At 45.4% G+C, this 15,402-nt stretch overlaps 1 protein-coding gene across 1 annotated transcript in view; it reads left to right on the forward strand.

The window, feature by feature from the left end:
* Nucleotides 1-250: 250 nt before the first annotated feature.
* VAX2 (ventral anterior homeobox 2) overlaps nucleotides 251-15,402 on the forward strand; it is an 80,079-nt gene continuing 64,927 nt past the window's right edge. Inside the window, exon 1 of the mRNA XM_066574577.1 lies at nucleotides 251-509. Coding sequence (XP_066430674.1) covers nucleotides 251-509 — 259 coding nt within the window. The remainder of the gene's footprint in view (nucleotides 510-15,402) is intronic.

A 15,402-nucleotide genomic window follows, 5' to 3' on the forward strand; every position in this document is an offset into this window, starting at 1 on the left:
TCAACTTGGTGTGTGTGCCTCTTAAGAAAAACCTACGTTGCCGAGGGGATCTTGCATTTGTGTACGGTGGCAACCATGCCGAAACCTTATGTGGAATACTTGTACAGAGCCTCTGGTGCCCTACATGCATTTGACTGCTGACTTCTGCTGTCTGTGTGAATTGTTGCTTGTTTGTTTTTGTTTTTCCTCCTTTCTGAAAGTGGTATTGGAAGGAGGGGGCCAGCCCAGGGGTTAGGGGGGGCTTCGCCTGATGTTTGATCAGGCTACTAGTATGGGCGATGGAGTGTCCGAGGAGAGAAGAAGCCCTCTATGTGGCAAGTCAGCCACGTCGTGTACAGAGCGATTCAGAGACAAGGGAACCAGAGCTGATGTAGAGTGTTCCTTACGAGGCCACAGCATTAAGGACATTCCCGTGACCTCTACCTCCAGCCCCGGATCGTCCAAAGAGGAAGGTCAGGACAATCAGTCCGCAGGAGAAGCTGATTACTGTCGACGGATCCTGGTAAGAGGTAAGGATTTAACAAGGGAAGGGGGGGACATGGAGGGGATGGTATGGAAGAGAAGAGAATGAATGGAGGCAACTGAGAGATGGGTGAGCATAAGAATACATCCCTATCCTTCCGATTGTGAGAACGGGGCCTCTGTTTTCCTATCCCATTCCCCAATCATTTTAATTAACGAGCCAATAGAAATTACATTATGGCAGAGGACAGCTTCGTAGCTGCAGGTGCATCGCTTCCTGTCATGTAAAAGTTACATGATTATGATAACGACCACAATGTCTCACAGTTCCTGTAGTGTCCGCACCGTGGTGAGCTCTATTCTAGCCCAAAAACAAACTATTAATTGAGAGCTATCATCAACTCCTCGGCATAACACAAAGCCCGTTATTGTCTCCATCTGGCATGTAATTCTTTCCTACGTCAGCCACAGGATCTATACGTAGGGTGGCGGACGAGCCTATGGAAAGCTATGAAATATGTATAAAGTTGCATTAACGAGGCCAGCGTTCACTTCTCCTCTCTAAACGAGGAGGAGGAGGACGGGTGAATGCCTCCGTATACATTGCTTAAGTGTAACGTCATTGCATGGACTGTGCATGGGGAAGCGTGTGAGAGCCACAGTATGTAGCGTTACCCTGGAATAATACATTGCAGTGGAGGATATATTTAGACATAGGATCCCTAAGTCCCTGAACGTGGTGATCATCGCCAGGATTTTTGGAAAGAAAAGCCTTATATTCTGCGTTGTCTCGACATAGGTTTTTTTTTTTTTTAGTATTAGCCATTCACAACTTTATTGTTCAACAATTTGCAAAAGCAAGCACGATGAGGCCTTGTGCAAGAGGACTCGTCCACTTTCAACGTCTATAGCTTGTAAACACTGAAGCCGTCTACCCAAGTTCTGCTCCTGCGGGGCTTCAGGGGCAATAAACACAGCACTTTGCTTCCAAATCAATAGCATTTACTGACAGTAAAAGGAAGCTTAGACAGTGCAGGGCAATGAAGTTAAAGGCAAAGCACAAAGCGAATGTTCTAGGGGTTTTGGGAAGAGGAGTGTAACGTGTTACAGCACATGTGTCAGATAAGGACGTATATGTCATGTGTTGATTATATAAGGTGCAGTTGGCGTCGTCCTAGTAGATGGTACGATGCATTTACCCACTGAGCGTGGTGGAGGAGGAGAGCCTGGAAATAGTCAATGTGTTACATTTTGTATTTCATGGTTCTAGTCATAGTTTTATCTGGTCGTCGGAGTGGGGGAGGAGCTTTTTATTATCTTGTTTACACGACATTCAATATTGGCCTTACGTTACTGTAGTTAAACAGGACATAAGATCGCAATGTCACGTTTTATATCGTTTGGACATGCCGTGGGATAGTGGACGGCAGATGAGGGGTTTGTGGGGGGGATTTTTTAGTGTCATTGAGTAGCTTGAGTTTAGTTGTGTGATATGAATAGCGACGGATGGAAGGAAGCCTTTTTTATCCTACTTGGTTATTCTGCAGTGTTATTTCACCGTAGTTATGTAGGTGTTTGTGTGCAAACATTATGCCACATATACATGATTATCGGGGGCACACTTAGGCTGGTACAGAGTAAACATTTTTAACTCTTCATTGTCCAAAAATCCTAAATGTTGCCAAATTAGTTGAACTTTATTATAAATGTGAATACAGTGACGTTATATTTGGACACACACTTAACATTGATGCCATTGAGTAGTCATATCAGCAGCCAATGTTATGGTACACGTAGGCATACTATAACGCACATATACATCTCTCCCAGATAAAGACATGCCAGAGCCAAGACTGCGTCTGAAAATAATCGTAGATTTGCCATCACCACTAGGAGGTTTGGGGTGGAAATGTCGTACTATTATCTGTTAGTGGAATTCAGTACATTTCGACTGACACGTTAGGTAAATCGTCTATGTAGCGTCTACAGGGAGATTGACTCGGATGCTTGCAATTTTAGAGACAATTGCTGCTAAAACATTGAGAAATTCAGTGCTGCCGTAGGATGAGGGTCTTGGCAGCTCTTAAGTATAAGGGAAGGCAGACTAGAGTCTTACTGGTAATTTGACTAAATTATAGGGTGTTTTCAATTTATAGAAATTGTATCTCAAGGTAGAAGTGAGGATGTAGACCTGCTCCTATAGTGTTGACCGAGGGAGACCATTATACCGCTAGGTATTTTAAGTTGCCAATATCTTTTCGCTACGGTAATGCAGGTGAGGATTAATGAGGATAAGTTAGGTTGTTTATAATTAAACCTAATGAATTTGTGGAAGACTATTTCGGCTAAATACTTTCACGGCGGTGTACAATGAATTTGGAGGTGGCTGTATGCAATGATATGCCTCTGCTTTGAGTATAGCTACAGTCTGTCAGCATTGTATACCTTGAGGGCTAAAGAGGTCAACTTGAGTTCAAAAACAGGCGGCCATAATGTTACAGTCGTGCTAACGGATAACGCCTAAGATCTTCCCTGTTTATTTCACATTTAAAGCTTTTCGGTTCAAAAAGTTTACAATTTTATTTAAAAAAAAAACAAAAAAAAAAACTAACTCTAAATCTAAACTAAATTAATATTACCCATAGATAGAAAACTTGAATTTCGTTGAAAAATTGAAATTCTTTACAAGGTGTGAAGGAAAGAAAAAAAATGTGGAAAAAAAAGTGACCACGTGGGCCACAGTATGGAGTATGTTCCTAAATAGTCGTTTCAGCTTTGTAATTAGACACACTCCTTAATTAAGTGTAAACAAGTTAACTACTGAATGTAGGGATATTAGGAATGACGCTGCTCTATGTAGCCAGTAATAGCCCCCTGTTGCTGAGAATGGCGGTACCATATTGTTAGCCCTGTATTCGGCGGTCAGATCAATGATTATTTTTGAATTCTTTGTAGTTTTACATTTCATTAACGGCACTATTTTTCATTCTGATATTGACAAATGGGTCGAGCCGTGGACTTTATTATAAACCCATATAAAAAAATGGTATCTTTAGTTAACAACATATTATTTTTTTTTATATCAACATTTTTGTGAAATTTCTCTGTAAAAACTTTTTCTAACAAAGTTAAATTTTTTTTTTTTTAACGAACTTGAAAACAAACAAACAAACAACAGAATCGAGTCCTAAAACTCCCTAAGATGCTGAGGAATTGTTAGTGGCTGCCACCATTTTGCCGTCCGGCGCCATATTCCACAACAAAATGGTGGACTCATCTCTGAAGATTTTTTTTTTCGATGCCGTACATTGTTTTGATTACATGCCTTAGAAAAAAAGGAAAGTTTAGTGAATATTTTTCTCAACTTCCATTTATGTTTAAGGCGTTCCATGACATTAATTCGTGCGTCCTCTGATTGTTTAATACTTTTCTTTTTTTTTTCTAATTTATCGGGATTTTTTAGTAATAATTAATAATAATTAGTTCTGTCTCTTGTGAGATAACGTAATTTGAACCCCTTACATTTTGCCAACTGAATCATTTTATTTTAATATAGAATATTTTTGTCTTTATTTACGTTCTGATTTGCGGTAATTCTACACATTTGTGTTTATGACCATTTCATTTTTTAATCTGGTTGTGCGGCCATATTATATTTTAGAAAAAATTGAGAAACCCAACCTTTTTATTGTCGTTGTAACAGTTTGAGTAAGAATAGAGTCCCAACACATGAAATAATACGTTAGCCATTTCTTCTTAGTATTCATACTCCTCACCTATATGTAGAGCAGCTCAGCGTTCTGGATGGAAGTTTTCCTTCATTATACTGCTATCTAATATTTTGTACTGCCATATTACTATATTTATTGTATAGATGGGGAATGAATAATTCTTAATTTCTGTTTTTAAAAGTGGGCATGCTTAAGAAGTCAGCCAACATCTCAGGCATAAATTTAATACAGATCATCCGTTAGCTCAGGCTTTAAATGTTATAGATGCTTTAGACCCTATAGAATATCTTATGCATTGTGAAAAATGTATATTCTAACTCTTAAAGGGTTAAAGATGCAATTTTTTTGTTTAACCCAGAATCATGCCTGGCCAATCAGGAAGCAGGAAATGGAAATATTAAATGCGTTAAAATAAGCCAAGAGCATATTTTACAGCGGAAGATGCCTCTTAATGCTTCAGTCGTATCAGAATAATATAACACACCCAAAGCACACAATTAAGAGAAGCCGCCCGCATTGGTTGACATAGATTCGCCAACAGGGGGTCTGAAATATCTTGCTGCAGGAAAGCATTTTCTTTGTCATAATTCTTCACGCATTGACAGTAGGATCCATCGTTCCTCACACGAATCTGCATGGTGCCTTTAAATTGTCAATATGCAGATTTTCAGAAAGTGACATTGGGGAAATAAATTCTGTTCTTAGCATTGTTGAGCAGCAATCAGTAATGAACAAACTATTCACAAAAAGCTTAATGCAGTTTTTCACAGCACGAGCAACCATTTACAAAAAAGACGGGGAAAAAAAATCAGTCGTTTTTGTGATTTCAAGAATCATAAGAAGAGCGAAAAATGAGGGATTTAGTAAGAAATCACAAATAGTTTCATAAATATAATGCTTAGGGTCCAAAAGAGTGCAAAAGGCAATTGGATGTTGGCCAGGATTAAGTTTCATTAAAAATACTTTTATCAAAAATATTCACAAAATTGTTTTAGCAAATATTCACCCCTATAAAGGATGGTTTTATCGATTTGAGCCAACACTTGTTTGGTTGTTTAGGCTTAAAGCTGTAATTTTTGGAATCTAGGGCCTTAATCTTATTTCCAAAGTTGTAACCCCAGGTAGGATCTTTATTGGTTAGACAGTCCTTAGCATGAAATATATTGTCGAAAATCTCCCGACGAGCAATAGAGAAAAAACAGACCAACACAATTTCTCCTGCTATCTCTGTATCTTGTACCTAATTACCATATGTTATATTACGGGGTCCACTATCAACTGTTGAGGTTATTTAAAAAGACTTTTTGAAATTGTAATGCTATGAGGTGGATCACCATATTCAAGCTTCTCGGTTGGAGAAATGACAACCAATCTGAGGCCATGTTTGACGTGATTGAGAGACATAGTTGTTAGTTTTCCATCTCCTTCCCAAACCTCGTCTCATGAGACCAGAACTACATTTAAAAAAACATCAGAGTGGACTTTAGAACATGCGGTAAATTATTTATAGGTGGAAATGCCAAGGAAGGGCTCCCGAAAATATTATGTGAGCTGAAATGTAGTCATTTATAACCAATATATTCCTCCAACGCTCTACTCCAAGGCATTCCGTCATGGCCTGAGTCACCACTGGCACTTTCGCACCACACATAACCTTTCCCAAAGCCTATAGACCAACAAAGATAGGAGAAATACTAGAAGGATCCAAGTGTAGCCAGCAGACATTCTCAAGTTCTATTTGCCTCATCCTCCGTCCACTTTATGAATGTTTTTGGCAACTTCATGAGATAACAAGATCATCCATCTCATCTTCAAAATGAGATGGAAAATCACCTGACCTCGACCTACTCACATTCTTTTCCATTTTTTTATAATTAGACGCTCTATTCTGACTGATCTACAACATCTCGATTTCACTCAAAGTAATCGATGACCTGCATATAGGGACCTAAAGGAATTGGCACATATTCCTTAAAACTGGCATATCTTACACCAGTCTAAGTCAAGGAGGTAGTTGAAGACGTGTGCAGCAAATGATTTAAAAGGCACACACCTCTTAATAAATTGGTAACATCTGCAATGATCTAGCAGTCAGAAGATCAGATCTATGCCTGCTGTCAGCGCTATTGAGACATTTTTCAGGCTTTCTTCTTACTAAATATGACTAAAACCATGTTTTCCTGGAGACCACACCAGCTTCGCTTATCACATTTCTAATTGAGCATGCAATGAGAAAGGGTGAAAATTTTTTAGCATCAATTGTACAAGTCTTAATTTCTAACTTTTTTGCAACAGTTTACACCAAAAGTGTACTAAACTGCTTTTTAATTGGGGGCATTTACTACGCGGACCGTAAGAACATGTTGATCCTCCCTGCATGTTTTGCCATTGTTGAGGCTTTTTCTGGAGTATGTGATCATTTCATGATGTACAAACTGGAGACACTCACATCAACACTATTCATACACTAGTTGACACAAGACGCCAACTTCTAATGCCTGGATGCCCAGGGTGTAGACAAGTCAGAAAGACTGACAAATTATAGTTAGTGGTACAGTGCTTCGTTATGCTGACTTATATTACTTGACTCCTCAGTAGACTCCATCTCACCATTCTTTCTGGAGTCATTTATGGTTGTTTTGGTAGCCTAGTTTCCACCTATATCCCAAAACAAAGTACTAGCAGGTTTATAAGCAGTCTGTGCGATATGGTGCCTGGCAGTTTATAGGCTGTTGGGCTTCTGCACCTTCAGTATGGCCTTGTGGTCATCCTGCCCTCCATGTATAGGGATTACCTTGTATGAAGTCTCTTTGAAGAGGGAAGCATGTATTCCTGTTAGTACGTGTCGTGTTCATTGAATCTTTGGTCCATTCTTCTTGGCTTCTTTTAAAATATGGTATGACACAGCAGCAGAAAATGGTATGAACAATACGATCCCCACCTGTTTATGGACATAACATGGGCCAAACAAATGATCATGCCAATGCCCCTAATGTGACTGATCCTGTGCCTAACCCCAAAAGGGTACCAATATGAGTCATTAACCAAGGATGACTTTTCTAGATCTTTTTGCTGCCACGTTCCAATTGACTATCACGAGTCATTGACGCTATAGAACATTTTAGTATTTTTTCTGATGACCACATGTGTAGACATGCTTCAATGCTACCTCTGAATCCGTGACCTCATGATCTTCATCGTTTTATGTGATGGATTTATCATCTTCATTTTTAGCAATCAAAGTGATGGAAGAAGGTTACTCTACGGTGTAATGTTCCTCGGGTACTGATGCCCTAACCGATAATATTCTAGAACAAAGGGCCTTTTACATGGCCCAATGATTGTACAGGAACACTTCTAGGACCACAAGAAAGTGCCACCTATCTCCTGACAAATGAACAAATGCTCGTTGGCCAGGTATTCTTATACAGCACAGTTTTTGGTGGCGCATCTCCCCGCATGAACGGGGCATGTGCTGACAATTGTTTGTGCCCTACTAGGGTCGGAATCGGCCTGTTTGAGCGCCCAGTAGACAAGTGATGATCTTCTTGATTGGCGCTTGTCACCTATTAGTGTAAAAGACCCTAAACATTTCCATAAGTTGTTCGATTGTTGGTAAGGCATGTTGAGTCTACCAGACACACTTCTCCCATGGGTGACTTCCCCAGCAATGTTATCAATTACGATATTTAGCATATTGGGTAAAGCTAGGTTTGTACCATCAAGTGAGAATTTTGTCCCAGCCAGCACCCTTCTTTGACTTCTTTGATTTGAAGTGCTAAACCATAGTAATGGCTAAAGAGGAGCCGCCATATTAGCTCATTAGCATATGGACCATGCTATTCCCTTAACCTCCAGTTGCCACTTCAGTTTATATTCGGTGCCCATTATTGCAGTTCAGCCTTGATTGGGCATTTTACTGTGATCTGTGGGTGCCGCATCTGGGGAACAGGTAACCGTTCAGCAATAATAATAGATTTTACAACTATTTGGAAACACATATTTTTCAGTATATTTTTCTCTCCTTTCTTATTTTCTGAACACAAAAGTAAAACCATTAAGACGAAGCTGTTGACATCACGAGGAGAGGAGCGTTTCACTGCGCTTGTCTATATGTATTTACGAAGCATCTGACAGCTGCTAGCGGTAAATTACGGGTTGCTTTCCGTGTTGTCCCTGAATTGGATCAACAAAGCGTTTGCGAAACCTAATATTGTGCCATTTTTATAGACACGCTGAACAACTGCCTGCGAGGGAGGAATCAGCAGGAAATGTGGGCTTCAGGCGAGATGCGCAAAACTATATTCAAAATGAACAGTAAAGTGCGGCTCCAATGTCTCGGTATATATACAGTATATATATATATACAATCATCATGCCGTACTTGTAGGCAATCCTGAGATTCGTATACTCTAGCTGATTTCCTATATAGTCCTACGTGCGTCTGGAAAATACCCTTTATGATACGTTAGGCAGTTGGATATGGATCTGCCGTGCCACACAATTGGGCTATCTGGGGAGGCAACACTCTGGGTACCCAGTTTTCACCTTCGACCCCTCCAACCCAGATATGGTCAGTGCTGCAGGGTCCCAAAGCCATTACTCATCCAGATAGTCCTGGTAGTGTGGCTGCTGATGTTGCACTGGATTGAGGGTCTGAACAGGGGTGTACCTGGAGGACAGGCTTGAGCAAGGGTTGGTGGCACAGGTACATTTACGAGGTCCAGGCTGTAGGTCAGGGCAGGCATAATGAAGTCCAGAATACACAACCGAGGTCAGGGAGCACAGAAGTCGGGATAGTCAGGAGTCAGGCAGGGGGCTAAAGCAGAAAATACATGAATGAGGGTTTTGTTGCAATCGGCAGTATGAGATCAAATGGCTTAGGCATCCACCCTCGAGTATGGATGTCCATTATAGCAGATACTGAGACAGGATTGGAGGGAACAGGTTTAGGGAGCGCACAATGGCCCCTTAAAAGAACTGGATAGGAGCATGCACAGGTCCTACGGGCCGAGGTGCGAGTGGAGGGGCAGGAGGGTGCTGGAGGCAGGACCCAACATACCGGTGAGAGAGCGTGGTGGTGACCATCCAAGGCTGCAGGAGCAGGGCAGACGCCATTACAAAATGGTTTTTAACGTATATCTTGGTATGGAAGGGTGAAGTCTTTTGCATTATGCCATATTACAAAAAGGATATGCAGAGTATACTGCCCAACGGAGGCCAAAACTTTGTCAGGGAATGGAGCCCTATGCAGACACTTGGCAGGTACACCAGCATTTTGTACTGGCATGTATGTCGGACGTAGGACAATAAAGTGATCTGAACAGTACCTTAAGAGTAAAGGATATATGCCGGTGCTCGGCTATGTTCCCACCCGTGTCAGGGACTGTGTTCTGGTGTGGATCTACCATAAAGGACTAGAGGGGATAGCGCAGCATGCTGGGCTATATTGTCCGGGAAAATGGCAGATGGCAGAACAGAAGCTGGATGGATCCAATGATAGTCAATGGAATCCATCCGGAAACTTCCGCATTGCACGGATCCAGCATTGCGTTCCTGCCCCCATGACTGAGCAGGAATACGGAAAAGCCAACGGTGGTCAACCGGCCTGAGATCCTCTCTATATACTGGAGTCCTTTATAAATGGCTTATTGCAGATGATCGAGCCCCGGTCACATTGGCATCGGTATAACCCCTCTGTAGGCTCCTTGTTGTTACAGTTTATCGACTCTCTCCCAGAGTGATTTGACTTCCCTTCTGGCTGTTTCAACCTTCTTCACTTATTTCATCTTTCAAATAACATATGGGTTGTTGACCATAACAATGTCGTGGCGCGCTTCCGTCATGGCTCGCCGCGAGGGGCCACTGCCATGCTTTTGTACCGGGTGTTGTTGATTAGCACCCCAAATCACACAGTTCAGACGCCTATGGTGCCTCAGGGGTGCAAATCAGCAAAAAAGTAGAGCATGTCACATATATTTTTGCGAAATATAGCGCAAAAAACCAGAATGTGAGGGAAGAGGGAACGCATTGAAATCCAGAGATTCTGCCCTCTGCGGTTTCCACGCATGATTTTGTGGCCGCGAAAACAAACACAAAATCGCCCGTCTGCAGACGCCCCCGGAGTTACAGCGCAGTGACAGCTGAAATCGCTTTCCTCTACTTGCGGCACCATTATAAAGAACCCCCGCCCGGGCTAGGGAATGGCAGACGCCCTCCGCGGCTCCGCCCTCCGCGGCTCCGCCCTCCGCGGCTCCGCCCAATGGGATTGCTGTCTTTTCTCTACTGAAATAACATGCAATGTTCACGCGTGGGAGAATCGCCGTCCCGCACAAACGCATCGCACTCGCTTCGAAATCCCAGAAATAAAGCCTTAAACAGACGGCCGTGTTTTTAACTCGTTTTGCGGGCGTGAAAATCACAGCCGCAAAACGTGACGAAACAAAGCCATCGATTTCAATGAACTCGTTTTTACTAGCGGGGTTCTTGCGTTTTTAATACGTGCGAGAAAAGACCGCGCCGCCCGTCGATCTGCTTTATTGTTGGACGCAATAGCACAAAGTTTGAATGTTAAAGAACAGACTTCTGACTGGTTCATGCACAAATACACTCTAGCGGCGAGCGCATTAGCGCATACACTTGTCTGTAGAAGCCCTAAGAGTGCGATTTTGGTCTGCCTTTTGCGCCATTGTAGATCTGTATAATAATCTCTACTCCACCACATATTCAAGCATCGGCCGGATTAATGACGTCCGGCAGAATCAGGTTATCCGACCCCCCCTGTGCGCACCCTCCATCTATTATAGTGTGCTTGTCTGCAGGATGATCCCCAGTGCAGCGCTGTCAGGTCCTGAGCACCAGCCGTACAGCAGATAGAGGGCGCTGTTGTATGTTATATAATGGAGCCTACAGACGATTTGTATATGTGACATGTATCTACTACACATCCATGGGGTGAGAACTTCTCCGCAGCGGGCATCCTCCCCCGTCTCCAGGGTGGCATCCTCCTCTGTCTCCGGGTGGCATCTTCCTCCTCCGTCTCCAGAGTGTCATCTCCCCCCATCTCCAGGGTGGCATCCTCCCCCGTCTCAAGGGTGGCATCCTTCCCTGTCTCCGGGGTGGCATCCTCTCCTGTCTCCAGGGTGGCATCCTCCCTCGTCTCTAGGTTGGCATCCCCCCTGTCTTAATGGTGGCATTCTCCCCCATCTCCAGGGTGGCATCCTCCCACATCTAAAGGGTGGCATCCTTCCCCATCTCCGGGGTCGCATCCTCTCCTGTCTTTAGGGTGGCATCTTCCTCCCCCGTCTCCAGGATGTCATCTTCCCCCATCTCCAGGGTGGCATACTCCCCCGTCTCCAGGGTGGCATACTCTCGCGTCCTCAGGGTGGCATCCTCCCCCATCTCAAGCGTGGCATTCGTACCCGTCTCCTGGGTGGCATCCTCTCCTGTCTCCAGGGTGGCATCCTTTCCCATCTCCAGAGTGGCCTTCTCCCCCATCTCCAGGGTGGCACCCTTTCCTGTCTCAGTGGGTGTCATCCCCCGAATCTCCAGGGTGGCATCCTCCCCTATCCCCAAGGGTGGCATCCTCCCTCGTCTCCAGGATGGTATCATCCCCTGTCTCCAGAGTGGCATCTTCCCCTGTCTCCAGGGAGGTATCTTCCCTCATCCCCAGTGTGGCATCTTCCCTTGTCTTCAGGGTGTCATCCCCCGCCCCATCTCCAGGGTGGCATCCTCCCTCTTCTCTCCAGAGTGGCATCCTTTCCCATCTCCAGGGTGGCATCCTTCCCTATCTCCAGGGTGGCATTCTCCCCCGTCTCCGGATGGCATCCTCCCCTGTCTCCAGGGTGGCATCCTTCTCCGTCTCTTCTGGGTGATATTCTCCCCGTCTCCAGGGTGGCATCCTCTCCGGGGTGGGCACCGCTGATACTAAGGCCCCAAAACAGAAGAAGATCTCATGTGAGATACCAGGAATAAAGCACACAGCAGCGCGGTGAGGGGCAGAGGAGGATATTCCCAAGTACAACATGTCTATACGGATGTATCACATGACCTGTATCCTTCGCATTGGGAGGATATTCTGCTGTTCAGTATCTCTCAGATACTAGCGCAGATTTCCATTAACAATCACATTTATGATGTATTTGCTAATAACGTCGCCTCCTCCCTTCTTTACCTTCCTCTTTCTCTCTTTTGCCATCTCTAATTCTCTCTTTTAGTCTCTTATTTTCCTTCAAAACGAAGTAAATAATGTTTAAGATGTTACTTGGTTGAACTCTGACTCAGGCCGGCTGCACACGGGCGGATTTGCATTGCGGAATACGGAGCGGACGTCCACCTCCAGATTCCGCAGCAAATACCGCCATAAGAGGCTATGGAAAAGTGACTCTTCATGCCCACGAATAGAAACCAACTGCGATTTTCTTTTCCGCTCTCGAAGAAAAAAATCGCAGCATGCTCCATTTTTGCTCGGATTCCACGTCGATGGATTCCATTGAAGTTAATGGAAACTGTCCAATCCACGGCCCTTCTGCATTTGACAATGGGGTAAGGTGGTGGGTTCCGTGTCATCACCAGGCGATGATGCAGGAAAAGCAGGAGTTCAAAGAAAAAATCGATACTGCGCATGTCTGACGACGAGCCATGCGGACCATCCACAGAAAGGCAGGTCCGCGCGGACGCCGCTGCTGCCAGGGCCGGATTCCACATGAAGAATCCAACCCACCTGTGTGCAGGCGGCCTTATAAAGAAACTACCTTTAAATAGGCGGTGCAGAGGCATTATCCGTCTCCAATTTGCATGCCAAATTTCCCAGGGAGCATGGCATGGCCTATAAGTCGCCAAATGCCTACTTGGCACTCTCCACAAGGAGAAACATCACCTCCCCCCCCCCCCGCCCCCCCGACCTTGCTCTCATATTAGAATTTTACATAATTTTCAATAATTTGGAAAGAGAACTGGCTGGCATTTCTGTGACAGTCCTGAATACCTTCTCCATCCATACTGTGCATCAACAAACTCTTCTTAAATAATACCGCCATACAGAGCACACGTTATACTGTTACATAGTGCTAATACCTCCACTCGGAGCTGAAATGACACCAGAATGACCACTAATAAAGCCACACAAATCCTATCAAAATCACCATTCCAGGCATAAATTATACTGCAATACAGTGCATGGTGAGTCAACGTACACTTCTCACGTAATACTACCGCACAAAGAACAAATTATACTGTTATACGGTGCTAATATACTGTAGAGCTGATATCACACCATCAATCAGCCTGAGTATTACTGCAATAGAACAGCCAAAATACACACAGATCTTTCTAAAAAGCACCATACTGTGCACAAATACTACTGTGCTAAAGCGTGCTGATATACAGTGCATCAACATACATGTATATTATAAATAGTGCTGACATACAGCTGAAATTATATCATCATTGAGCTGGAGCATTACTGCAATAGAATGCGTGAACACATAATGCGGGGAGAATCACAGCAGCCCTGCAGTGAACACATGGTGTGGGGAGGATCGCAGCGACCCTATCGTGAACACACAGTGCGGGGAGGATCGCAGCGGCCCTGTAGTGCACACATGGTGCGGGGAGGATCGCAGCGGTCCTGTAGTGAACACATGGTGCGGGGAGGATCGCAGCGGTCTTATAGTGAACACACGGTGCGGGGAGGATCGCAGCGGCCCTATGGTGAACACACAGTGCGGGGAGGATCGCAGCGGTCCTGTAGTGAACACATGGTGTGGGGAGGATCGCAGCGACCCTATCGTGAACACACAGTGCGGGGAGGATCGCAGCGGTCCTGTAGTGAACACATGGTGCGGGGAGGATCGCAGCGGTCCTGTAGTGAACACACGGTGCGGGGAGGATCGCAGCGGCCCTATGGTGAACATCCAGTGCGGGGAGGATCGCAGCGGTCCTGTAGTGAACACATGGTGCGGGGAGGATCGCAGCGGCCCTATGGTGAACACACAGTGCGGGGAGGATCGCAGCGGTCCTGTAGTGAACACATGGTGCGGGGAGGATCGCAGCGGCCCTATGGTGAACACACAGTGCGGGGAGGATCGCAGCGGTCCTGTAGTGAACACACAGTGCGGGGAGGATCGCACGGTCCTGTAGTGAACACATGGTACGGGGAGGATCGCAGCGGCCCTATGGTGAACACATGGTGCGGGGAGGATCGCAGCGGTCCTGTAGTGAACAAGCGCTGCGGAATAAGTTGGCGCTATACAAATAAAGATTATTATTATTATTATGATGCGGGGAGGATCGCAGCGGTCCTATAGTAAACACATGGTGCGGGGAGGATCGCAGCGGTCCTGTAGTGAACACATGGTGCGGGGAGGATCGCAGCGGTCCTGTAGTGAACACATGGTGCGGGGAGGATCGCAGCGGCCCTGTAGTGAACACACGGTGCGGGGAGGATCGCAGCGGTCCTGTAGTGAACACATGGTGCGGGGAGGATCGCAGCGGTCCTGTAGTGAACACACGGTGCGGGGAGGATCGCAGCGGCCCTGTAGTGAACACATGATGGGGGGAGGATCACAGCGGCCCTGTAGTGAACACACGATGTGGGGAGGATCGCAGCGGCCCTATAGTGAACACACAGTGCGGGGAGGATCGCAGCGACCCTATGGTGAACACATGGTGCGGGGAGGATCACTGTGGCCCTGTAGTGAACACATGGTGCGGGGAGGATCGCAGCGGTCCTATAGTGAACACATGGTGCAGGGAGGATCGCAGCGGCCCTATGGTGAACACATGGTGCAGGGAGGATCACTGTGGCCCTATGGTGAATACATGGTGCGGGGAGGATGGCAGCGGTCCTGTAGTGAACACATGGTGCAAGGAGGATCGCAGCGGCCCTATGGTGAACACATGGTGCGGGGAGGATGGCAGCGGCCCTGTAGTGAACACAAGGTGCGGGGAGGATGGCAGCGGCCCTGTAGTGAACACAAGGTGCGGGGAGGATGGCAGCGGCCCTGTAGTGAACACATGGTGCGGGGAGGATGGCAGCGGTCCTGTAGTGCAGGGGTCCCCAACTCCAGTCCTCAGGGACCACCAACAGGTCATGTTTTCAGGATATCCTATGGTAAGAACACCTGTGGTAATATCTGAGGCACTGACAATAATTACATCACCTGTGTAATACTGAGGAAATCCTGAAAACATGACCTGTTGGCGGTCC

This window comes from Eleutherodactylus coqui, chromosome 7 (genome assembly GCF_035609145.1).
Source record: "Eleutherodactylus coqui strain aEleCoq1 chromosome 7, aEleCoq1.hap1, whole genome shotgun sequence".
Lineage (NCBI taxonomy): Eukaryota > Metazoa > Chordata > Amphibia > Anura > Eleutherodactylidae > Eleutherodactylus > Eleutherodactylus coqui.